Source organism: Catharus ustulatus, chromosome Z, assembly GCF_009819885.2.
Source record: "Catharus ustulatus isolate bCatUst1 chromosome Z, bCatUst1.pri.v2, whole genome shotgun sequence".
Lineage (NCBI taxonomy): Eukaryota > Metazoa > Chordata > Aves > Passeriformes > Turdidae > Catharus > Catharus ustulatus.
In genome coordinates this window covers 58,450,821-58,478,077 of record NC_046262.2, presented here as the reverse complement: position 1 = coordinate 58,478,077, position 27,257 = coordinate 58,450,821, and the positions used below count along the sequence as shown (strand labels likewise).

Below are 27,257 nucleotides of genomic sequence, written 5' to 3'. Positions count from 1 at the left end.
TTCAGATGTATTCTAACTAGTAATGATTCGAACACGCAATCCTGAGAAAGGGTTTTGCTGAAGTTACTGTATATGAATAGATTAATGTGTCCAATACTGATTAATAGTAGGAAAGAAAGATGCATCTGACAATAATTGCTCAAGTCTGTAATTTCTAAGATAGGTGCTTCCATATATGTAATTTGTGTATTTGACAGTTAATCCCACCGCCATATATCACCAAGAACTTCACAATTGCAAGCAATAACTTAAGACATTATAACTTAAAAATATCACAACAGCTGCACTTATTCCACCCACTCCCCATTCAAATACCTTCATTCTTGAGCTCAGGCCCTGAATTTCCAAAGGCAGATCTTTCAATATCCAAGGTGAAAACAACACAGCCAACAACTGTTAACTCCTCCAGTGGTGCAACTACAACTTTCCAAGGGAGAAGGATGATTACTCTTGCATTGCCTAGATCATTTGCAGTCTACACAATGATACTGACAGATTCTGTAATTTTTAGCATAGTGCTCCTTTAATATTAAATTCAACTCATATATAAAATCTATGCTTTCCTCTGCATCTTTTTGAAGATCTTTGCCTTTGTATGTTTCCAGATTGGAGAGATTCATAGCTGCCTCTTTCACACTGAGATTTGTGCACCCTTTTCTTCAAAGCATCTATAATATGCATCTCACACTGCAGAATATAGAATAGTGAGGACAATTTTATATGGTAATTTCATATGCATTCTTGGTAATTAAAAAGAAAAACCTACACAGAGCCAACCACTGAACAGAGAAGTGACTTCTCCACTGCCCACAAAAACCATCACCATTCATGTGATTCATCACATCAGAATCCAGAAAAAAAAGCATGTGGTAGGAATAGTTCTTGTTAAAATTGCATATCTTTATGTTCTATTATGCTGGGTCTGGAATATTTTCCTTCCTACTTCAGTATGCTCCAGTTTCTGTAAATGCCTATACTCAGCTGAAGTATATGAAAGCAGTGGCATTTTCCTCATCTGCACCCACCTCTTGGTAATTGTTCTGTATTCATGGTTACTGCAAATATTAACAGTGAAATATGAACAGATAGTTCAGTAGTGCTTATTGGGTCCAGGCAATATAGAAACAGAATACCCTAGACGTCCCTAAGGAAATGACAACTACAACCCTACAAACTGCATGGGACAGCTAAGGACAAAGGACAGAGCTACTTCAAATAGGCAGCAGTTTAACAGATGCTTTCTGATTTATTGTTCTCACATAATTTTTCCTGTTCTTTTTTGTTTTCTAAAACTTGCTTCCGTAGGCAAAGCAATCAATGCAGTAGCATAACTGTATAAGCAAAACTGTGAAGACAGAAGAAAGTCTATGTAAGGACTATTTTCCACTCTATCTAAGTTACTTTATCCTGGAAGCGCAATCACAGTTCCAAAATAATTTACCTAAAGATCAATAGATTTTCTTTCAGCAGGAAGCTAGAATTGTTTACCATGGATAAAAACACCACGGAAAAAAGTGAACAAAAATAAAACACGATGAGTCTTGAAAAAGGCATGGCTAGAAAAATTTGACCTTTTAAAAGGAATTGTCTTTGCAGAAAGCACTTTCCATCTGAAATGTCCAGAGAACCTTTGACTTTTTATTTTGTCTGTAAAAAGACTGTTAGAAACATTTGCTTTTTTCCCACTTTAATTCATTTTTCGCATTTCACAAAACAAGGTAAGAGGCAAGCAAGTAACTAAGGACTTGAGACCAGATGATACTACAATGGTGAACAGTACACTAGAAATGTTCCTGCATAGGAGAGGGTGGGGGAGGAAGACTGGCTGACGCATTTGACAAATTCGTGTCTGTTCTGATGGACAGAAATAATTTTCATTGTTCATTACAAAAATCATACCTGTACATAATAAAAAGAAATACAAATGCAGACAGATTGTGCATCTCTTGGTGACTCTGGTTTGGACATTTATTTAAAGGAAGCACTGAAACAGGGAAGAGCAAACCCTGTGCACTTCAAACCTCAAGAAAGGTCTTGCATTTTACTTTGACCCGACAGACGAACAGAAATAAGGGATAAAAAATTTTCAACACTACTTCTCCATTATAGAGTTCTCACTCCTGAATGGCATTTGCAAAAACCCAGAAAAAAGTAGGTTTTAAGATACATAAAGAAATTAAAAGGTCAGACAGCTCCTGCTATGGACAAAAGTCAGATCTTGGAATTTCTGAGACAAACAACATTCCTCATTCTGCCTCAAGTCGAGGTAAGACAGGAAGAATAAGATTTCCAAATGCAGAGTCTTGAGTTATGAAGTATCCTGAGGAGTGTGCATGTGCGTGCTGGAAAAAGAAAAGCATTTGTTAAAGCATAACTCCCTGTAGCACTGGCATAATTTAAGACTTCCTGGCTTCTGCAGCATTAATTATCATTTCTCCCAGCGTGCTCCTTAATTCTGATAGTGAAATTCAAACCCAGCATTTTAGATCAGCCACATCAGAATAGAGCCCATCAAGACAATTAACTTGGACATTCTCTGCTGCTTTGTTCAGTGAACTCCATGGAGGTGGGGCAAATTAATTGCGCCTGATTGCTCTTCTTTGCCTAGACCCCATGTTTCCACTTCCAGTCCCTTCCATGACCAGCTGCTATACAGAATGCCAGCAGACACACTCCCAAACACAGGACATCAGGATTCTGCTCATGTGATGTAGATACATGCTTCTTCACCTGAGGGAGGCAGCTGCTGTATGGCTCTGGAACACCTTTGTGAAATCCTACACAGCCTTTCCCAGTTCAAAGGCTGGACTCCAGCAAGTTAGATGTTCTGCATATTCCCTCCCTCCATGACTGGGGAAGAGCCCTGCTGGATCTCAAATCTACCCTGAGCCTGCAGTATTCCCTTGGAGTGATCAAGGCCAACTGGCACAGTGAGCTGCAGCAGCAACGGCATGGCCAGTAGGCCAAGGGTAGCTATCTGAGCTCAGCCTGAGATACAAACTGGAGGGAGTTCAACAGAGACACAAAGAGGGGCTGGGTGGAGCGCTCCATGGCCAAGAAGATGTTTCATCATAACAAAAGATACTTCACTTATGACAAATACAGAAATGTGAGATACCTAATCTCTGAAAGGTGCTTTTCAATATCTCTATGAGCAGGGTTGCTCTCTGAAGGGATGCACACCTAAAACAGAGCCAAGCTGAACCCTGACTGTATCAGCTCACCTGCAGTGCAGCCTTCTGTTGTGCTGCAATGTGCTGTTGCTCAGCATGATCACGAAAATCCTTATTCAGAGGTGATCTCGTAAGTGCGATGCTGCAAGAAAGAATAAGATGGCATGACACAGACCACAGCCAAAACGTGTTCTTGCCGTTCTGGCCATGGATACCATGACTTCCTGAGCTCTCATTTCACTCATGGCTTGACAATTGTCAGTTACTGTTTGGAATTACTATTTGTAAATATAAGAGAAAAAAGGGCGGATGGAGTGACCACAGCTGTATCATTTGAGCCATCATAAACAACTCCTGTCAAACTAAACCTGAAGTCTACTGTGGATTTTGCTCATGGGTTGAGTCCCACTGAAGGCAATGAAAACACTGGGGGTGCAGTGTTAGACAATCCAAGGAATCTCTAAAGCAGTTTTGTGCTTTTACCACTACTCAGTCACTGAGTGACTGTTCTAAACAACTGTGATAAACAGAAGCACTAACAAGAGCGCTGCAGAATTCAGTATAAGAACAGGTCTTTGGTGGGGGGAAGTAGTACGTATGATAAAGGAGCTTCCTATTGACATTAACTGAAATAATGATCCTTTGATAACAGTTTGCAATACCTAAAACTGACTTATCTATCTCAGTGCAGATTAAGTTTTCAAATTAAAACTTACTTATGTTTTTTCTTCTCTTTTACACCTTAGGACTTATCTGCCTTCTTAAACAAAAAAAAAAAAGAAAACATAAAAAGCACCCCCAACTCTAGATAAGTAACATGAAAATCAGGTGAGGGTTGCCATTAGAACTATATCGCAAGAGAGTTCTCAGCTACCTCTGAAACTGTCACTGGAGACTGCTGCTGAAAACCCTGCTTTTATCAATCACAGAGACAGAGTACAAATGACATGCATTCCAAGCAAATTCATCAACTGAATTTTACCAACAGTTTTAGTGTCAACAGCTGATGTAGTAAACCAGTTTTTGAGAAGGAGCCATGATGCTCAGGAAAAGATCTGCAGCCAAACCTATGCCTAAATGCATAACAATAGCTAAACAATTCAGAAAAAGTTTTGCTTATGGCAAGTATTAAGTTAAGTTTCACTGCTGGAGAAGCGTACTACTCAGTTTATTTAAAACAGAGTATTTTCAGTGATTTCAAAGGTAGTTAATTTGTATTTAATCTGTACCCTCTAACTTTTCAATATGATTTCTGTAGATAAGCTTAAGGCTTCACCATAAGCTGACATTTTTCAAAAGAGGTCTTGTTCTTGGATACAGGATTTTCACATGCCAAGGCCAGAAATCAACTCATTCACCCTTATGCTGTCCCTGCCACTGCTGTGTTCCACATATATCAAGTTCTTCTGGCCAAGTTTGCACAATTTTTATGGTCTCAATTCTGACAACTCTGCAGACCAAGATCTTTGTCACAACATCAAAAACCTGTCAGCTTCTGAAAAATCACACATCAGCCCACCATGCCAAAGCAGAGAGCTTGCTGCATTGTAGGTTCCACCCACATCCACCTTCAAAACTAGAAAATTCTAATTCTGCGCACTAGAATACAGTGCTGTATTTCCTTAAAGAAAAAAAACAGTAAACAAGCATTCCCGAAGCTCTGTCATACTTAAAATGAAGCACAGAAACAGTGTTGCCAGTCAGGAGTTGTACCTAACAGTATGATACTCTGATTTTCTTTCCAACAATTTTGCTCAAATAATAACCATATACAATTATTAACTTCTTATCTCACTCAGAAGTCTACATCAGGAAATTTCAAGTATTCTGCATGTTTTTTGACATTATGAAAGAATTAAAAGTGCCACAGAATCTCTTCAGCAAAATACATGGGCAGCACTCAGACTACAGTCAGAGTATTGGACTCTTGCAGAGGTGTTGTGGGTTACAATGTGTCTAGAATGTGACACTGAACTCAATTCAGGCTAACCCCAAAGCTGAAGTATCTCAACCTCTCCACATAAATTATTGTATGATTTTCTAGTTACTGATTTATGACAAAAATCTGATCTCCTTGTCTTACTGGGAGAAATCCCAGTAAGAGCCCTTCAGTTCAGATTAGATTATTACACTTTATGGTGTAGAATTATCCCTATAACACAGCATCTTTTACAGGATTATCTGCTGTAACATAAAATGGCTTTGTCTTGTACCTAGGGAGTTTCAAGAATAACTCATGCCTGCTCTAATTGTTCTTCTCTAAGCACGCAGAATCCTCAATCTAATGGTCTGCTACTTCCATTCCCCAGAGCATTTTAGCTTAATAATGAAATGTTTTCTCAGTGTCTGCTTCCTAATTTTTCTTTATGGTAGACTTTAATACACTTGAGTACGCATATCTGCTTCTCTCATTCTCAAATGGAAATTATATAAGCCAAAATTCATGCTATGTAAACCATTGTACTAGTATGTTCCTAAAGCGCAATGTCCCTCTGCCTTGTTATTAAGGATCATCAGAAAACCCTTCTGTTAAGTATTTATGCAAGTTTACAGCTCACTAGCTGTTTGGCTTTTTTCCTTCATGTAGTCAGTGATGTCCAAACAGGTCTAAGAACATAAAATACCTGGCTCCAGGGTGATTTGTGGAAGACTGGTTTTGCATAAGTAACTTTCTCTTCTCCTTGTCTAGTTCTGCCAGGATTGCAACCCTATTTTTATTCTGGAAACCTGGTGGGAATGACAGAAAAATATTAGAGATATTTATTTGACTTCTGTGGCTCAACTCTAACCCTGTGGAATTAGAAGTCCCTGTACAAAATTACTGTAAGATCAATGCACTGATCTTCAAAGCTTTGTACCCATTTGAAAAGACTAGTATTAAACAGGCTTCATTTTTCAGCATGCAATAGCTTCCATAAGCTATCATGCATACTAACACATTTTAAAATAGAGGTTTTTTACTCAAGTTAGATCCTACCCCTTTCCAAGCCAGCAGTGGAGCTAAAAATCAAGGTTTACAATCAAATAGCTGCCTTCAAAAAAAAAAAAGAAGTAGACTTACCAGGTTCTAAATTTAAAATGTAGTCACTGAATGTTCAACTCAACAATAACAATGGAGTAATATACACATGGGGCTTAATTTCTCACGTCAGTGAACTCAAATTGTAACACAATCATTATATATGTAACAGGCAAGAATGAAAAAATCCCTAAGCTTGCACATGTGTTTACACAAACATCTGTCACTCAATCTATGAAGAGAAGTTTAAATATACTGCGTCCTACACACACTACCCCTATTCTGAGTATGATCAAACGCTGGAATAAAGAAGCAAAATTAAACTATTAAACTGTCTGTACACAATAAAAGAATGTGGCCTCCATCTGCTTTCATCATTCTTCCAAAGAGACCCTGAATGCTAGAGAAGAGGTCAGGAAGCAGAGTGACTTGAGAGAATTTTAAAAATGCCCAACATAGTTGCCATCTACGCATTTTTCTAAAATTGCCTTCTAAATGCAAACTTGACAAAACTCCTTTACCTACACAGGACTCATATAATAAAGGATCTCACTGCAGCCCTCAAACAAACCAGATGCACAAGCCCCTGCTGTTGCTCAGTATGCCCAAACAGCACAGCTGAGCACAACAGCTCCGGAGCTGACTCTTACATGCTTCTATGCCACCAAGGACACTCCTCATGTCTGAAATACACACTTTCAATCTTTGATCTGCTGCCGTTCTATACATAGCAAGCTATGACAACATCATTAAAAAAAAAAGCCAATTTCTCCTTTATTTTCTCCACATAGAAAGTCCAAGATTCCCACTGCAAAGTGCTGCACGCTGCCTTCCGGCCCTGAGTACTGTCTTAATGACAGCAATACAACATGGCAGCCTACTAAATGTTAGTAAGGCCACACGTGGTAACTCTTAAGGACAGTATTAGCATGTCAAGGTAAAATGATTTATTTTCAGTAGCTGCACTCACAGTTCATTCTCTTTGACAGACCTTGTGCTGACGCTCAATTGTATAATCCAGTATTCCTTTTCATCTTAATGAAGGAGAAAATTACCAGAGAGAAACCTTTAACTCTAAATAACAATTTGCATCTGTATTGTCTTGTTATCAAACTCTCACCTTTTTCTTCTACCATGCCTAACATACACAGCCATAGACTTCATTGTCTCAGGAGTTCTCAAAAGGAGCAGTCTTTTGATTATATTATATTGTACTATGGTTTTATGTAAGATCACTCACAATAATTTCAACATTCATTAATAAGATTTTCAGTTACATTTAATTAAGGGTATTTTTCTGTCCACTAATTTCTCCTTCCTATGTAGCATTAGCTCCACTTAAACTCTGTTTGATATGAGTATGTATTCAGGCCTTTGATATTTCTCTGCTCTTTGGGTATTGCACACTATTTCTGTTTTAAGACCTTGCACTTGCAATGAATTTGAAACCTTCAAACACAGCTGTCATACAAAGGCTAACAAATCTTGTCAAAAGGCTAGGATTTAATATTTCTAAGCTGCAGCTAGCCCAGACTTTACTTTCTTGTAAATTCTGGAAACAATGTGTGAATAGGATGATGGAATCACCTGTTAGAGGGTCTGATCTAAAACAACCACATTTGTATGCTCACTCTATGCAATTTTAATCCAAAAACCTTGACATATTACTCAGCACCCTTCTAATACTTGCTTATGCTGAACTGCATAAATTTAAATGCATGCTTGGTATTCAGAAGATATGATGATTAAGGAAAGAAAAAGGAGACCACTGTTTAGTATGAGTTTGTGATCTAAAAAAATAAAGATTAAATATGCTTAAATTTATATGAAGCAGATGGTATGATTCAGGAAAGCCTGAGACATTTTAAATACTGTTTTTAAACTGTGATCAGAAACTGTAGAAGATTCTGTCTTCTTTTTTGAGTCTTGTTACAGTACCTTGTGGAAGAAACTCTACAGGTATTCACAAGAAACCCAAGTATTTTTTTCTTTGTGGTGTGTTTTTTGTCTGATTGTTTGTCAGTTGAGTTTTTTAAAAGTAGTATTTTGCACTAGAGTTCAGATCATCTGCAACCTGCTGTGCTGAAAAAATCAGTTGTTTAAGAGAATTTGTTATTGGTAAGGAGAAAAACAGCCTGTTTAAGAAAGTGAAGGAGCACATTCAACATATACATTAGCTGAGCAACATGATATTCCTTCAGGTAAACTTCTTCAACATGCAAAATAAAGCCTGTTGATTTCAAGGTTAACAATGAAGGGGGTGGAACATTAGAAATCCATTTTATGGAGAAATTCTGGCACCCTAGAAAGCAATTAACCATATCTGGTAATACATAAGCAAGACTTTCATTTAGATTCTTCACTATTGAGGAACTCAAAACGCTTTCATACAGACTAATTTGAAATTCCTACAGAAATAAGTTTCCACCTTCAATTATAAATAAGAGTAATTTTTCTTCTGCAGATTTGTTTGTTCTGCTTTCTTGTACTAGAAGTCTAGATACATAAAAATCAAAACAGACCAGATTCTCATCTGTTAAAGCAAGTGTAGATTTTTTCAAACATAGGAACTTCCTAACAGAGCTTTAAATTTAGCCTTCACTTCTCTGAGCTGAGCTGCACTAATATTTTGAGTTTGAACAGTTCAAATATTGCAGTTTATTAATACTTTTCTCTGCTTTGCTGACATGATTCCTGACACAAAATGACCTGTTCAAGGCAGCTATACAGATTAATGGCAGTGTCAGATGTCAAACTAAGCACCTAGATCCTCAGATTACTCTCTAATGTAGCAGGTTCGGGACATTAAAACTTTAAACCTTTCTGACACCTCTATTTCGGACACCAAGCATTCTATCTGTGCAGGACCAGAAAGATTACTTGCACCTGTTTTCTGCACATGAAAAGTAGAAAGCCAGAGAAAGCTGTAACCTTGCTTAGTTACAGCAAGGCTGGCAGTCTTAAGAGCTCACAGCAAGCCTCTCTCTTTAACCTAATCTCAACATCTTATCTACCACCCTGTCTAACCATTACCTATGTCTGTCAGCTGTTCTAACTAACTCTGCATGGGAAGCAACACCTTTTACATAAATTACCTTAACCTATTTTTAATTTTTTGCTTCTCATTGATTATCTTTTCCTTGATCTTTCCTTGACTTGTTGCTTCAAATTCACAGCACATTTAAGTTTTTTCCAAGATGCACTCTTTATCATTCGTCCATAGATGTGTAACAGCACTAAAGAGCCCTCCATGACTTTGTGTCCAAGATACACTTTTACTCAGAAAATGTCTTCAAAGCAGTATCGGCTCCAAACTCTGAACACTGAAAGGTACTGCAATTTGTCTGCTCAATTCAGAAAGGATTTAAACCAATTTCTTTACTGAAGTGCAGGTTTCTGTAAGTGGCAGCATCCATCCTCTTAAAAAGCAAAATCTAAAGACCTTATTAAATACAGACCACTTGTGAAAAAAAATGGAGCAATTCTATTTGATGTCCTCTTCTGCTCATGATGACTGGCATCTCAAAACGTCATCTAATAGTCTGCTGCATGCAAATACTCTCAGTTACAATTTACATCTGGACATGCTTTCATTTACTTTGTGTGACAATAAAACAAAAGGTGTACTGGTTATTCAGTAAATTAAGCTGAATTACTTAAAAACACAGTATTTTGTCTGTGTCTCCAGAAAACAGTTACCTTTATAGCAGAATGTAAGTAATTGACAGCTTTATGGCTGCAAAGTTCTCAAGTAATATGCTTAAACACAGATCAGACTCAGATGGGGAAGAGCAAAATGTGTAGAGGATGACGTGATGCAGAACAGCACAATCTTCCTTTTCAGACTTGGTGAACAGAGAGCCAAATCCAGCTGCTTAGACTGTGCTATGTGAATGCCCCCACATACCTTTAGGCCAAAAGCATAAATAACTTTCAGGATATAAAGAGACTAGAATTGCTACAGTCTGAAACTTGGAACTCTGTTCATATTTCAAAAGCTTCTTCCAACGTATCAGAACTCTTATTTTCTGAAAGGTTCAGCCCTGTCCAAAGCAGGATCTGTAGTTTTTCTACCTTTGGGAACCAAAAGGAGAATTCTATCCTGAGCAGTTACTTTCTCTCATGTTAGAGGGCTTCCTCTAGGAGGACTCACACACAGAATGGTTAATTCAGTTACACACAGTGTATGCTCTTGCTTTCCTCCACACAAGCAAAGGCATTACAAGAGAGCAGTCTGAGCATGCTGCCTAAGTACTATGAAGTATTGCAATAGAGGTAGTGTACTCCAGAGCACCTGGAAGTATTTGCTGTAATTTAGAAGCTGATTTCTACCCCTCCTAGTCACATCTAGTGGACAATGCACAGCATGCAGGAAGATCTTCCATTGCTTTTAAATGCCACAGTCAGTCTTGTGCCATCAGTTCCGCATGATGCTAATGAACTGAAGTGAGGCTTTTCATTTAATTCTTGGTTTTTCTGTAATCATATGCAGCTCACCACCAAGAGTACTTTTCTAAGAGTCCAATGAGTAAAAGTCTGGTCCACAAAATATTAACTTTTATAGTCCAAGTCTGTAATCATTGGAAAACTCAAATTTTCTCCTAAGAAAATACCTCATGCTAATCAAGGGAAAAGCAGTAATTTGGTACAGAAAATTCCCATCACAGTTTACCTGTGTAGAAGGCTGATGTTTAACTCATCCTTACAGCTCTGCCTGAGTGTGTCCTATCATTCATAACCCTTCTGGTGAGCATTTCAGTAAACCTCTATTCCTTTTGTCCAAGTGAAGAGAATTAACTGCTTGAACAGTACTAATACATGAGGTAACCTAAAAATGCAGTGTTTCGCACAGTCCTTTTCACTACTAGGCTGCATCCACCCAAGACAGAAGCCCTGAACTATTGTTTGTATTTACCTGCTCCTCTCCAGTTTTCCTAGTTGCACTCTTTATAGGCTTATTTGGTAATTAAACTTGATAGTGTTTCTTGTCTGCTTAGTGCAAACAATTTTCATATACAGTTCCACTAATGAATCTGCAAAGGATACCTCAAATATAAAAGATTCCAAGGCTGTATTAAATTATAAGACTCTGGAGTCAGGAGGGAAGCAAAGGTATTCTGGCACTAAAATCCCATCTCTCAGTAAACCAACATATTTAAGAAAAAGCATCTTTTAACTCTCTATGACAACATTCTATTCCTTTCAATGATGCTGATTTGGTATTCACAGAGTAAAAGCAAGATTCACCACTGCATACCAAAAACTTTGTCAGAGGTAAAATTTGCAAGCAGACAGGTATGCAATCTGCAGTACTTCTCTCTCAACACCTCACAAAATCTCAATAAGCATTCCAGAAACTACTTCCTTTTCATCAAGTAGTAAGTACAATCTATGGTTTGTACCCACATGAGTCACATGATACCTCCTGAAGTATCATACAGCAACACCCAGGTTTGCAGGACTGCTTGATGTAAGGACACAAACAGATCTGCAAAAAATCTTCACTTGCTGGGAAATTGAACAGAGAATTCATTTCTCATAACCAGGTAAAGGGAAGAGCCATCCTTGAGAAGCTTTTTTCTCCAGCTCTCCCATATAAGAAAAGTCTCAGTTCCCCTCAGCTTTCCAGAAAACACCTCTAGAGGGCGATTTAAGATCCTCCTTCAAATTTACCCCCAGACCCTCAGCCCCCTCTAAAGCACATGGATAGATGGACCATTACCAAGATGTATATTAAGGATGCAACTAAGATGCATCTTGGTATAAAAGAACATTTCATCACGGTTACCATTACGGTTTTAACTGGATTTTTCTCCAAGGCTGGCCACTTGCTGCCTGTGACCAATATTTCCATCTGGGTCTTGCTGTTCCCAATGTGACATAGAATGTATCTGACTTCTGGCTGAAATCTGATGTTGAGTGCAATAGCTGCAAGTCATGCTCAATGCCAAGTGTTGTGTCTGAAATAAGCTTCAGGAAATGATCAGTGTACCACAGGCACGATAACAGGCATAATCCTAAACCTGAGCACAACATTATGCTAAGTAATTCAGAGCCTCCCAGCCATCAGTTGTCTTTTTCAACCATTAAATGTGCGTATACCTTGTCCCAGAACTGCCATTCTGTGCTTTCAGCCCCACCTCTCTTTCCTTTCATCTTTCCATAAGAAATAAACTTACATTTGCAGTGACTTCACTGATATTTTGCATAATCTTTTCCCTTAAATACTTAGATTAAAACCTACCTTGTCCTGAAGGATTTGCTGCCATCCTTCAATTTTCAGCCGTTGTTTTATTCAGCTGGAGTTCAAATCTTTTAACCCCCACAAATATCTGCAAAACAGGCATAGTATAAGATAAATGTACTCCTTTGAAAGAAGAGCTTGGAATTAAATCCGGGAAAATAAATATGTCTTAGAAAACACAAGCCAAACACAGTATGTGTGTTGCTTAAAATGTATTATACAATTTATATTGTTCTGACTGGAACTTTTGGCTTGAAATAGCAATGGTTGTGATCAATACTTTTTTTTCAGATTCTAGTGATTTTACTAGTAGAAGTAGTAGTATTTTCTGGTAATTTCTATTCTAGTAAAAAAAAATATATATAATTAGTCATACACTTATTTTCCCAACTAAACTTCTTCCTGACAAGGTATGTCAGACTACACCTAAAAATCACATCCAACCTTTGTAGTCCTTAAAAACTGGAGCCTTGGAAGAACCCAGATAAGGCTCTAACTCACGAAAAACTGATTGTTTGAGGAGAGGCAATTTAAATCCCAGATACAAGGCCAGCCAAAGTTGGCTGTAGCTGTGGCAAAACAAAAAAGGAGGCCTGCTCCTCGGTCATACGTCACCTCGGACCACCATCAACATCTGTTTCCATCAAGGTGCCAGGCTGTAAAGTGCAGTGGCGAAGAGCTCTGGCTCGACCAGGCGGAGCCGAGGGATTGGAACGCTGAATCCTGCGGGAAACGTGAAGCAGAAGTCAGTCACAGTTCCACAGGAAATCAGGTCATTGCTACGTCCTGGACCTGTGGGTCCCTGAGCAGCAACACCGCAGTGAATTAATATCTCAATGACAGTATTAATTAAGCGCAGTGACAGCGGCCGGGACGGGTTCCTCCAAGAGCCATGGATGGCCTGACCCACTCCCGCCGCTGCCCGCCTCCCCCCGCCACGGCTCGGGAATGGGCTCTCCCGCTCGCTTTGTCCCTCCCGCCCACAATACACGGATGGCCTCCCCGGCTCTCCCCGGCCCGGCGGCGACGCTCCGCCTCAGTCCGGCCGGCCTGGCTCGGGCCCCTGCAGTCCCGCCCGCCACCCACCTGCCCGAGGGCGCGGAGCCCGGCTCCGTTTGCCCCGCTCGCCCTTCCCGCAGCGCGGCCACGCCGCCTCCGCCCCCTGCTCGTGACGCTCGCACAGCGCGACGGCGCTCGCACCTCCCCCCACACTGCCTGGGCCCTCCTCCCTTCCCGCGCCTCCCCCCACACTGCCTGGGCCCTCCTCCCTGCCCGCACCTTCCCCTCACACTGCCCGCACCCTCCTCCCTTCCGTGCCCTCCCCTCACTCTGCTCGGGCCCTCCTCCCTGCCCGCACCTTCCCCTCACACTGCCCGCACCCTCCTCCCTTCCGTGCCCTCCCCTCACTCTGCTCGGGCCCTCCTCCCTTCCCGCACCCTCCTCCCTTCCGTGCCCTCCCCTCACTCTGCTCGGGCCCTCCTCCCTTCCCGCACCCTCCTCCCTTCCGTGCCCTCCCCTCACTCTGCTCGGGCCCTCCTCCCTTCCCGCGCCCTCCTCCCTTCCGTGCCCTCCCCTCACTCTGCCCGGGCCCTCCTCCCTTCCCTTCCCCTCCCCTCACACTGTCCAGGCCTTCCTCGCTTGCCGTGGCCTGCCCGGGAATTCCCGCTGGCCGTGCCCGAGCCCCGGCGCGGAGGATCGGTGTTGTGGTGTGGAGGCGCAGGCCGGCCGCGCAGGCTGTTGGTTCAGCGGCAAGGCAGCGTTTGCCTGTGTTCGCTCCTGCCGTGGGGCATCCGCCTGGGGACGGGAGCAACAGCGAAGGTTTTGAAATAGAGAAATTCAGATTTAAGAATTAAATATTTAGAAAGATTTTGATTGAAAAGGGGACTGACGAAACTATAGTGTCAGCTATAATTTATGGTGCTTGCAAAACAGGAAAAGCAGCCAAGCTGCAGGATGAAGTTGGCAGATTAAAATAGAAGAACAAAGACCCACAGGATGAGGGGGTCCCTGGGAAGAAAAAACTAATACCAAAGTCCGGAAATTGACCAAAGGACTAAGAAGAGAGCATGCGCAGGAATACAAGGTGAAAAGTTCAAACTGGGGAGAATTTACTTCATCTAAAAAGACCCCCAAGACCACCACAGCGACCCAAAAAGGAATAATGCACAGTCGAAAAGAGGCGTGAAACTAATTTCCATATGAAGCGGGGATAAGCAATGAATATGTATTAGGCAAATTGTATATTCCTAGTTTGTAGAGAATAAAAGGCGAGGCGCAGGTCGCCAAAGGTGTGCATGCTTTTAGAAGAGCGATCCCCCATGCACCCAGCCCTGAATAAATACATACCTACTCTTATAACTTATTTCTGTGAGTTATAGAGTGCTTTCCGCGCATCATTTTGGTGAGCCAGCCAGGAGAATCTCTGTCCGGCTGCAGGAGCGGCCGAGGAGCAGATTCCCTGGCGCGCCCCGGGACTTTCCTGGAGGGACCCTGAACCTCGGCTCGCTCACTGCGGAGACAGACAACGACCTGCTGGCATTGCGGATAAAACGGTATGTATTAAATATCTAGAACAGGGCTGCTGGTAAGTCGTGCAGAGACGTCTGACGCACAGCACAGTCCCTTGGGCTTGCAAGCAGCCGGCCGAGGGGGGGCCGGAGACAGAGGGAGAGGGATCGATCCCGGCCGATAGCGCAGCCGATGGAAGTGTCTCACTGAGCTGATAGAGCAGCCCGCTAGCGACTCTGGGGGTGGGTCGAGTAAACCCTTGTTTTTGCTGCTGTATTGTGTGACTGTTAAGTCCGGACATGTCGAGTTGTGGAGTGTGTCAGTGAGTGAATGAACGAGTGAGACATACCTCTGGTATGGCGTGAGTGCGGAGCTCTATCCGCGGTTCCGACCTCGGGCGACTGAGGCGGCCGGAGAAAAGCGAAGCAACTGGGGTCAGCGTGGAGTGAGTGCAAGTGTGGAATTTAAAATCCTGAAGCTAGCGTGAGAAGTTACATTGGGTGCCTGTGATTTAGGGTTGTGTGTGTAGTAAGGCAACTGGGAAAGAATAGTAAAACTGTATGAAGAAAAGTTTGGGTCAAAACAAGACAAAAGAGAGAAGATAATGGGAACTGGACAAAGTAAAGAAATCCCAAGAGCTAGTCCATTAGGCTGTATTATTGCACATTGGAAAGATCTTTCTGGACAAGGAGGCACAGAAAGCAAAAGAGACCTTATTAAATTGTGTAAAAACTGGTGGCCCTTATACAAACTGGACGAGGGAGCGAAGTGGCCACCCGGTGGAACTTTAGACTATGACACACTATTACAGCTCATGCTGTTTCTCAGGAGAGAAGGGAAGTAGACAGAGGTAGCATATGCAGATATGTTTTTCTCTCTTAGAAATCACCCCGAATGGCAGAGGGATTGTGGGCTCAGGGCTCCATCTGACCCTCTGGTTTTGGCCCTAGAAAAGGAGAATAAGACCAAGAGAGGAAAACTTAAGCAGTGTTGTTCAGCGTGTAGCATAGGGCAAAGGTGCACAAAATCTGATAAGGTTTACCAGACTGTGGCCCAGGAACAAGATCTGGCAAGTGATTTGCTCAGGTCTCCCCACATAAGACAGGGAGGGAATGAAGATGAAAATGCAGACTCAGAGGCACCAACAGCCCCAGTCCATTCGTCCCCTCCAATCGCACACCAGACTAGACAACAGAAACCCATAATACAGGCACCTCTGCGAGAGGCAGTGGGATCAGAGGGAGAAAGGATATTAGTTAAATCTCCCTTCTCCTCAATTGACTTGGAAGCATGGGAAAAGGTTGCTAAAAATTACCGAAGTGATCCAGTTAACACTGCTAACCATCTGCGATATATAATAAAACAACATAATCCAGATTGGAACGATACACAGTTATTATTGGATGCACTGACTGAGACAGAAAGACAATTAATTATAAAAACAGCAGGAGATTTGGCAGAAGATTTTTATAAAATCCAACAATTAAATGTTAAAGAATATTTCCCACTCCAAAATCCACAGTGGGACCCAAACAGATCAGCAGAATTGAAAAAGTTGGAAAGCTATCGGGAGTGGATTGCAAAGGAGATGGAAAAGACCATTCCCAAAACTATAAATTGGTCAGCATTGTATGAAATTAAGCAAAGGCCCTCTGAGTCACCAACCGAATTCCTCGATCGATTAAGGGATGCAATGCGCCACCATACACCACTGGATCCTAGGTCTGACATAAAGATACAGCAGCTAGTCAGTTTATTCCTGGGGCAATCTACGGGTGACATAAGGCACAAACTTCAAAAGATACGGAGGGCAAAAGGAAGGAACTTAGAGACTCTGGTGGATGAAGCATGGAGAGTTTTTAGTAACAGAGAAGAAGGAAAGAGGGGCCTGGTAGCTGTCATAAGTGAGAAGAAGAGAGGAAGACGTAGACGGGGACCACCTAGACAAGGCCCATCCCGGCTGGGCAAAGACCAGTGTGCAATCTGTAAGAAATATGGCCACTGGAAAGATAAGTGCCCAGAACAAAGACGTGGTGGCCCTCAGGAGAAAGGAATAATAATTACACATGTGAATGAAGACTGAGGAGAACCGGTAGATCGCACCCCAGGAGATCCACTGGTTATAAAATTGAGGCTGGGGGAAAAAGAGAAAGAGGTGGAATTTCTGGTTGACACAGGGGCAACATATTCAGCTCTAAATAAAACTTTGACACCTGTGGGAGAGAATTATGCTACGGTAATAGGAGCAACTGGCCAACCTGAAAAAGCATATTTTTGTAAACCATTAAAATATAGGCTTGGAAAGCAATGGGGTATTCATAAATTTCTATACCTCCCCAGATCCCCAAAACATCTTTTGGGGAGAGACTTGTTAGAACAATTACAAGTAACTATTAAATTTAAAAATGGGGAGGTTATTCTGGAAGTAAATGATGAACAGTACATAGAGGCATTAAGTTTAATGTTAACAGCCGTTCAAATAGAAGAAGAAATTAGTGAAGAAATAATGAATCAAGTGTTCCCTGGAGTGTGGGCTTCTAATGTGCCAGGGAGGGCAAAAAATGCACCTCCTATAGTAATTAAATTAAAGGAAGGAAAACAACCAGTTAAAATTAAACAGTACCCCTTGAAAAGGGAAGACAGAGAAGGAATTAGCCCGATAGTTGAAAACTTTTTACAATTAGGGTTGTTAAAAGAATGTCAATCTGAGTTTAATACTCCCATCTTACTGGTCCGAAAACCTGATGGGTCATATCGAATAGTACAGGATCTAAAGGCAGTTAACAAAATCACTAAAGATCTGTATCCTGTGGTAGCAAATCCATACACTTTGCTAATGTGCCTAACACCAGAGCTAACTTAGTTTACTGTTCTAGACTTGAAAGATGCCTTCTTTTGCCTCCCTCTCCATGAGGACAGCCAGAAAATCTTTGCATTTGAATGGGAAAACCCTAAAAGTGGATGCAAATCCCAGCTCACATGGACAGTGTTGCCTCAAGGATTTAAAAACTCTCCTACCCTGTTTGGGGAACAACTTGCCAAAGACCTGGGATCCTGGAAAGCTCCCCCAGAAGAAGGAAAGCTATTGCAGTACGTGGATGATATCCTCATAGCCACCCAGACAAAAGAGGCATGTGCAGCCTGGACGGTAAGCCTCCTAAACTTTCTAGGACTTCAAGAATACAGGGTATCAAAAAAAAAAGGCCCAGGTAGTGAAGCAAAAGGTAATCTATCTAGGTTATGAAATTAGTGCGGGACAACAGACTCTAGGGCAAGATCGCAAGGAAATGATCTGCCAAGTCCCGAAACCTCAAACAGTAAAAGAACTCCGAAGATTCTTAAGTATGACAGGATGGTGTAAGCTGTGGATACACAGCTATGGGTTACTTGTAAAACCTCTGTATGCACTCATTACGAACGGGAACAGAGAACTCCAGTGGACAAAAGAAGCCACGCGGGCCTTTCACCAGCTGAAAAAAGCTCTAATGTCAGCTCCGGCTCTCGGACTCCCAGATGTGAGTAAACCATTCTTTCTGTTTTCCCATGAGAAACAGGGAATTGCCCTGAGGATACTGGCCCAGGATCTAGGTCCATACCGGAGAGCGGTTGCTTACTTTTCTAAGCAACTAGAGGCAACAGCCAAGGGATGGCCAGGATGCCTCAGAGCCGTTGCAGCAGTGGTGCTGAATATTCAAGAAGCACGCAAATTCACCTTGGGCCAAAAAATTACTGTGTTAGTGTCTCACACAGTGTCTGCGGTCCTAAAAGTGAAGAGTGGGCACTGGCTCTCCCCACAAAGGTTCCTGAAATACCAAGCCATCATGGTAGAACAAAATGATGTAAAAATAATTGTGACTAATATTATCAACCCAGCTTCTTTTCTTAGTGGAAATCAAGGAGATCCAGTACACCACGACTGCCTGGAGACCATCGAAGCCACCTATTCTAGCCGCTCAGATTTGAAGAACACCCCTTTGGATGACACAGAAACCTGGTTCACTGATGGAAGCAGCTATGTCGTCAGTAGAAAGAGACATGCTGAGTATGCAGTTACCACCTGCAAAGAAGTAATAGAGTCTGGACCCTTGCCAACAGGTACCTCTGCACAAAAAGCTGAAATAATTGCTTTAACCCGCGCCCTAGAGATCGCAAAGGGAAAAAAAATAAACATTTATACAGACTCAAGATATGCATTTGGAGTTGTACATGCACATGGAGGCATCTGGAAAGAGAGGGGACTGTTAAACTCACAAGGGAAAAATATCAAACATGCACAAGAAATACTGCAACTACTGGAAGCAGTTCAGCTACCTGAGCAGGTAGCAATTATGCACATTAAAGCACACCAGAAAGTGAGCTCAGAATTAGAAGAAAGAACCGAGCTGGCGGACAGAGAGGCAAAAGAAGCAGCAAGAGCTGAAGTAACAATTGAAGGAGCTTTAATTCCAGATAGACAGGTCTCCCTTGAAAGTAAGTCAGTATATACCAAAAAAGATAGAGAACTAATTAAGGATCAAGAAAGAACCTATAACCAAGAGGGATGGGCTGTTACTGCAGAAAGGATAATAGTCATCCCTTCTCACCTGTTATAGTCATTAGTAAAGGAAGAGCACCAAAAAACACACTGGGGAGTAGATGCCCTGTATAATTATCTAATTAAAAAGATTGCTGCCAGAGGTTTATACTCTACTGTAGTTCAGGTAACCCAGCAGTGTGACATTTGCCTCCAAACCAAACCCAAGAATATCCCCAAACCAACACTTGGTCAAATTGAAAAAGGCCATGGACCTGGACAACAGTGGCAAATTGACTTTTCAGAACTCCCAAGAAAAGGGGGGTATCGATATTTGCTGGTGTTAACAGATACCTTTTCAGAGTGGCCAGAAGCTTTCCCCACCAGAACTGCCAAAGCCTGGGAAGTAACCAAGGTATTGTTACAAGAGATAATCCCACGCTTCGGAGTTCCAGCCACAATATCTTCAGATAGAGGGCCACACTTTATTTCAAAATTAGTACAACAAATCAGTCGTCACTTGGGCATAGACTGAGAGCTCCATACTCCATATCATCCCCAGTCAAGTGGCCAAGTTGAAAAAATGAATCATTTAATTAAGCAACAAATTGTGAGATTAAGACAAGAAACTAATTTACCCTGGCTTCAGTCTCTCCCACTGGCATTGCTGCGGATCCGAACCAAGCCTAGAACCAAAAAAAAACTAAGTCCCTTTGAAATGCTTTATGGGAGACCATATAGAGTGCAAAAGGAATTGTCTACCCAAGTGAGGGAAGAGAGGCTGACTAACTATATGATAGCCTTAAGTAAGCAACTCAGAAAAATTGAAAAACGTGGCTGGAACTCGGGGCAGAGAGCTAGATGGACCAGTGCATGACATACAACCTGGAAGTTATGTGTATGTTAAGTCTCTTACAGAGAAAACTTTAGAGCCACAGTAAGAAGGACCATTCCAGGTGCTCCTCACCACCTTCACTGCAATTAAGATCAAGGAACAGAGTGCCTGGATTCACCACTCTCGAGTGAAAAAAGCTCCAGAAGCCCCTTGGAAAGTAACATCAGGTGACAATGAACTAAAATTAAAACTTACTCGAGCAAAATGAATACATCGCAATCGGGAGTATTCAGTAATTTAGATTGCAAATATTTTATCAATAAAATTGTTTTATTTGTTTTGCTTGTAATCATAAGCGTGATCCAAGAATTGGAAAGTGCCTCTAGTCAGAATGAAGCTGAGTGGCCTTGGTCTCAAGCTTTTATTCAGTACACTAGATCCATGGGAAAGCATTCTGATATAAAAGATTCAACTGTGGTTGTGCATAGAAACCAGATATATGAAAAACATGAATGGCAAAATCAAAGGCTGTAGTCCCTTCAAGAGACTATAAGAGAAGTAATCGAAGTAGAATGTCGGATGGTTAATAGGACTAAACATAAGAAAGCAAAACAAATTACTGTTTCAACTTCTCCTACAAACAGCGACCCGGAAGTCTGTAGTCGTCCAAGTAAATTAGATTGTTGGTGTAATTTTACATTAGTACAAACTGTGTATGTAGTTTGCCTTTGGTATCACGATTCTATTGAGCTTACATTCAAATTTAAAATAAATGTTACAACTTTTGCAATAACTGAATCAGCTGTGACCCAAGCCCAAACCACCCTACCTAAAATTAAACCCAAAATTTATGAAGTTGACCCCTATGTAATAAGGAATACGGGCCAACAACAACTGCTATTTAACCCAGAGTGGTCTCTCAAACGTGTTAAATTGCTAATGCAAACTAAAGTTTCTGAAATTCAGCCAGCCTGCTCCTCTTTCCTAAAAACATCCTTTAAAGGCTGGACAACATGGTTACAAAAGTGAGTACACTTTAGGGGCAGAATGCAAAGAAATTTAACTGGAATATTAGGAACAGGATTGAGAGTTTTAAACGGAATAAATTCAGAAATATTAATGAATAAGTTAACCACTGCCACAAGTGATCTGAGAAAGCTAGATCAGCCCCTATGATCCTCTTTATTAGCATTAGAAACTAGCCAGTGGCAGATCTCTAAAGTATTGCCAAGGTGGAAAAAAGCTGCAGACCAAGACCATAAGTTAATAATAAAGGCACTTAATATGGCCCAGGACAATGTATCATTGGCCCTCAGTTGCATACAAGCACAATTATAGATGCAATCAACAGTTGCTTTAGTAATAAGGGAAGGAAGTGAAGGTGCTTTTCCAATTGAAATTCGAAAAATTGTCTGGGACAATGCAAACAATTTAGAAAGAAAACTTCAATCCTGGTAGACTCTGATAAATTTTACTTATGACCCTATCACTAAAATGGCTACTGCTTTTGTGCTTACTATATGTAATGCCATGATATACACTATCCACCCTATTATTACATTAGGATTAAATCATGAGAAGGCAGTGCTCTATCCCTCGGAGCACAGAGCATGGGCCCAGATGATGAATGGAAAATGGCAAACTGTAAATTTAGAATCTTGTGCTACAAGGGAACAACTAAGGTTTTTCTGTGGGAGTAACACAATTGATGCACAAGATATATGTCTGGATACTGAGCAAAGTATTTGCCGCTTCGAAATTCATCCAGATACTAGTCAAGAGACTGTGCTTGTATATACTGGCTTAAGCTGTGTATGTTTAAGAACTGCTTGTGCTTCTGTAAAAATAGATAATAATGTAATCTTATCCACTAAGAACCATTCTAACCTTTGTATTTGTAGTTTTGTTAAGATAGTTAGATGTGACTTTTCATATGTAGCACCAGTTACATCCCACCAGTTGATAAGATCTAATTACAAAATATATCATAAATTATCACCTACACCCATTAGAATGAATCTTACATTAGTAAGGCAGCTAATGAAACACCAAGACCTAACAAAAATCCTGAAAGAAATTCAGAAAAATAAACAAAAGACTCTAGTTACTGTCTACCATAATATAAAAGAAATAAGCAAAGTGTTACAAAGAGTAAAACAGGATGCAACTCATCACTGGTGGGATGCACTCTTTAGATGGTCACCAACTGCAACTGAGATTCTGAACACACTTTGCCACCCCATCATTGTCATGCTGATATTAGTAGGTGTAAGTCTGGTGTTGTCTATTAGAATACTTGTTTAGAACTAGAAAATGTTAAAGCGGATACTAGCACCTCCCTAGTGACAGTATATGGTAATGTAATGAAGGATACATACCGAGAGAGGCAAGCAGTGAAGTTAGACTGGAAAAGAGACAAGTATCGATATTAAGTAAAAGAATTTACTAATTTTCCAGAAAAGGGGGGACTGAAATAGAGAAATTCAGATTTAAGAATTAAATATTTAGAAAGATTTTGATTGAAAAGGGGACTGACGAAACTATAGTGTCAGCTATAATTTATGGTGCTTGCAAAACAGGAAAAGCAGCCAAGCTGCAGGATGAAGTTGGCAGATTAAAATAGAAGAACAAAGACCCACAGGATGAGGGGGTCCCTGGGAAGAAAAAACTAATACCAAAGTCCGGAAATTGACCAAAGGACTAAGAAGAGAGCATGCGCATGAATACAAGGTGAAAAGTTCAAACTGGGAAGAAGACTATTTACTTCATCTAAAAAGACCCCCAAGACCACCAGAGCGACCCAAAAAGGAATAATGCGCAGCTGAAAAGAGGTGTGAAACTAATTTCCATATGAAGCAGGGATAAGCAATGAATATGTATTAGGCGAATTGTATATTCCTAGTTTGTAGAGAATAAAAGGCGAGGCGCAGGTCGCCAAAGGTGTGCATGGCCACACTGTGGGGACTTCAGGCAGCATCGCGGTTAAATAGTAAAAATATTCCACAAATGGAAAGGAAGAGGTCACAGAATCAGGTTGGAAAGCACCTCCGAGGTCATGGAGTCCGAGCTGTGACCCAACACCACCCTATCAGCCAAACCGTAGCACTCAGTGCCACATCCAGTCATTGCTTAACACCTCCCTGGGCTGGGCAGCTCACTCCAAAGTCTAGTTGCTCTTCAGGTAAGAACCTCCCCTGGCACAACTTGAGGTTGTGTCGTCTTGTCCTATCCTTTTGGGGGTTTTTAAATTATTTTCTCCTTCAAATCACTGCCATGCAGATTGCACTTGATCTCAGCAGCAATATTTGGCATAAATTCCAAAGAGGTTTGTTCATGAAACTAGTGCACTGCTTGCTTTTGGAATGTCAAGCAACAACTGTATAGATGAGGTCATCTGATTAAGTGATCTGGTCTGACCAGTAGAATAAACCTTAGTCTTAAAGCAGCAATCTAAGACTTTTTATGCCCTTGTGGTTAAAATACTTATTTGAATCAAACTTCATTGAGTAGCAGCTGTAGCTTTGATTGTACATAAATAAAATAAATTATTAAGGACTGCTATAAATAAATAATTTAATGACTGCATACAGATGGGGCCAACACTGACCTCTCTGTAGCAAAAAATCAGTCATATTGTCTTCTTCAGTTTTATATGCAGAGTTTTTTTAGGGCACTAAACAATTTTCACGAAATAAAGGCCCTTTTTCTTCTTTTAACTATATGTAAGGATAAGAACAGGAAATCAATTACTTATTTTATGACTTAGTTCAAGATGTCTATGTGGACATGCTCTTACTGCAGGATATTAAATTTTTTAATATTAAGGTTTTGATGGTTTATGTAAAGGCACTTCTAAGCAAATGACCCTTTATAGCAAGGGTGATATTGGATCTGGTAGTCAAACCTTTTGTATGCTGCAAGGCATTTGATTTCTTCTGCCATATCAAAGTCCATAAACTCCTCACTCTTCAGACCTAAAATGAAAAAAGAGCTAATTAAAAACTGTTGATTTAGTTACAATGGAATTATTTATAATGGTAAGAACACACATGGGGTGTACATGGTGTTAAATATCACACTTATTCATTAGCTTGGACAATCACATGCATACAGAAATATTGAATGCAATTAAAAATTTCTTAAGATCTGCTGCAGCCAGCTTCACTAGATCATGAAGAAATAAATAACATTTTTGAGAGTGTACAGAATACATAAAAATCTTGTCAGTACCTATAATAATGGATTAATTTGTCTTTAAATAATGTGCCTTAGTATTATACACATGGATTCTATGAGATAGGCAGTATTCTGCTAACCAAGTATGCTTTCTGTTCTTCCATTTATACTTTTCAAAGATTCACAATGTGTTTGACATTTGTAAAACTGAACAAATATGTGTCTAGAAACTCTGGAAACTTGTAATGTCCAGATGTAGAATTTAGTTATATGTATTTTTTGCCTGTGTGTATGTTTGTCTGTGTGTGTTTTGATGTAGGGGTGTGTGTATGTGCCTGTTCCCAAACCAGCAGACAAATTCAGGGAGGTTTCTGTTTGCTTTAAAGCCCAGTTGATTAATACTGTGAGAAGCAAACATTGCTGCCATTCCCACATACTTGTATTATTGTCAACTGTTCTCTTTGCATGACAGCTGACTGAGCACCTGCCCTCCTGATTCTGTTCTGTTTTTTACTTTGTTTCATTTTGTTATTTCTCATTCTGCTTTTAGAAATGTCACATGTGCTAATTTTTTTTCCCTTTTAATTATCCCTTGGATGATTTGCAGACCATTTTATCTAGATACCTTACTTGCAATCATTAACTGCTGAGAAGCAGGGTGAGTGAAGAGCAGGCAGCATCCAAACTAATAATCCTACCTGGTGCAATTCTCTGTGATGTCATTCCAGGACTGAGGATATAAGTGATTCTAAAAAGCTGCAGTTCAAGGCAGACAGGCCTAGCTGCTGCTGCACTCCTCTTTACACTGCTAACCATTGTAAGAAGAATTAGTGGACAATAATCCTTGTTTGGGTGTCAAGAAAGGAAGATAGAGAAGGAAGAAGCAGCAGGGCAAGGAGGAAGAGTCATCAGGAAGGAAACTCAGGTGAAGAAGAGTTGGGACTCATTAATTCTTCATTTCTCTACAAGTGTGGCGAATGTTGATCATAGTAGTAACTTCTAGCATCTCTACAAAAATGTCATGCCTCAAGTCAAATGACTTCTTGGCTTTGGGAGGAGTTTCACATCAATATAACACGTTGAGACAGGAAAAAGTGTAACCCTTTGAAGGAATGGTGTCTAATCTCTGATGTGTCAAAATGCTTTTGCCTGAAACTCCTCACTTGTTCAGCATAAGCAAATAAAAAAAAAGTAAAATAAAGCGTTTATAGCATGTCTTTTGAAAACCCACTACAAAATCATCCATTTAAAAGGAGGCTTTTCTTGAACACTGCCTCACAAATTTGCCATGCTTTTCCTTCAGGCAATGAAATATTTTTCAGGCTGGCTGTTCTCATCATCTTGAAAGAGAAGGAGCTGTGTATCCCATTATATAAACAAAAGCTGTGTTAAATTGAATATAGTTCTAAGTGAATACAAACTGCAACATAGAAATGTGGTGGGACAACTCACACAGCTGGGGTACTGCACTGGATGGCTACCAGCGCTTCAGAAGAGACAGGAAAGGGGGAAGAGGTGGAGGGGTGGCTCTTTATATTAGGGAGGCTTTTGATGCCATAGGTATTGAAGTTAATGACAATGAGGTTGAATGACTGTGGGTAAGAATTAAGGGGAAGGCCAACAAGGCTGACACCCTACTGGAAGTCTGTTGTTTTCCACCCAACCAGGAAGAACTGGATGTCTGGAGGGCAGACCTTGGCCTATTTAGGACACTTATTCAGAGATTTCCTTGGGAAGCAGCCCTTAAAAACAAAGGAGTCCAGGAAAGATGGGAGTGCTTCAAAACACAGATCTTGAGGGCATGGGAAGAGACTGTGCCTGTGTGCCGAAAGACGAGTCAAGGAGGCAAACATCCAGCCTGGACGGGCAACTGTTGTCTTTTCCCACAGGCAACGAGATTTTGGAGGAATTTAGGAATAAAAAGAGGATGTATCATCTTTGGAAGGAGGGTCAGATTTCTCAGGAAGTATTTAAGGGAGTTGCTAGGGCATGTAGGAAAAAAATAAGGGAGGCCAAAGTTCAGTTTGACCTTAATTTGGCAACTTTTGTAAAGGATAATAAAAAATGTTTTTACAAATATATTAATGGCAAAAGGAAGGGTAAAACCAGTCTTTGTTTTCTATTGGATGCAGGAGGGAACTTAGTAACTGCAGATGAGGATAAGGAAGAAGTGCTTAATGCCTTCTTTGCCTCAGCCTTTAGTGGGAAGACAGCTTGTCCTCCTGGGATGGTAGATGGTGTCAGGGAGCAGAATGGTCCCCCTGTTATCCAGGAGGAGGCAGTCAGAGAACTGCTGAGCAGCTTGGATGTCCATAAATCTATGGGCCCAGATGGGATCCATCCCAGGGTCATCAGGGGGTGGCAGATGAGCTTGTGAAGCCTCTCTCCATCATTTACCAGCAGTGCTGGGATAATGGCAAGGGTCCAGATGACTGGAAGCTGGTCAATGTAACACCCATTCACAAAAAGGGTGACAAGCAGGATCCTGGTAACTATAGGCCAGTTAGCCTGACCCCAGTATCTGGTAAGGTTATGGAACAGTTTGTACTGAGTGCCATCACACAGCACTCACAGGATGTCAGGGTGTCAGACCCAGTGTGGTAGTTTAGGAAGGGAACATCATGTTTGACCAACCTGATCTCCTTTTATGACCAGGTGATTCGCCTGGTGGATGTAGGAAGGCTGTGGATGTTGTCTATCTGGATTTCAGCAAGGCCTTTGGCACTGTCTCCCACAACATTCCCTGGAAAAGCTGCAGCCCATGGCTTGGACAGGAGTACTCAGTGCTG

At 41.1% G+C, this 27,257-nt stretch overlaps 1 protein-coding gene and 1 long non-coding RNA gene across 4 annotated transcripts; one reads left to right on the top strand and one right to left on the bottom strand.

Moving 5' to 3' along the window:
- Positions 1–1,670: 1,670 nt before the first annotated feature.
- On the bottom strand, positions 1,671–14,141 carry LOC117010377 (INTS3 and NABP interacting protein). Of its 3 annotated transcripts, none has more exons than XM_033084798.2 (6): positions 14,055–14,141; positions 13,052–13,159; positions 12,437–12,524; positions 5,798–5,900; positions 3,225–3,315; positions 1,671–2,342 (listed from the first exon to the last, which is right to left on the bottom strand). In XM_033084798.2, the coding sequence occupies exons 3-6, from the start codon at positions 12,459–12,461 to the stop codon at positions 2,247–2,249; spliced, it is 315 nt and encodes a 104-aa protein (XP_032940689.1). In that variant the 5' UTR covers positions 12,462–12,524; positions 13,052–13,159; positions 14,055–14,141; the 3' UTR covers positions 1,671–2,246. The 3 variants fall into 3 exon arrangements, with proteins under 3 accessions (XP_032940689.1, XP_032940690.1, XP_032940687.1); XM_033084799.2 differs by lacking the exon at positions 14,055–14,141 and adding an exon at positions 13,715–13,736; XM_033084796.2 differs by lacking the exon at positions 14,055–14,141 and adding an exon at positions 13,523–13,632.
- An 82-nt stretch (positions 14,142–14,223) lies between these two features.
- On the top strand, positions 14,224–25,634 carry LOC117010378. The gene is made up of 3 exons (XR_004420646.2): positions 14,224–14,519; positions 20,366–20,519; positions 22,872–25,634. It is a non-coding gene; the product is annotated as an uncharacterized LOC117010378 (long non-coding RNA).
- Positions 25,635–27,257: the final 1,623 nt, after the last annotated feature.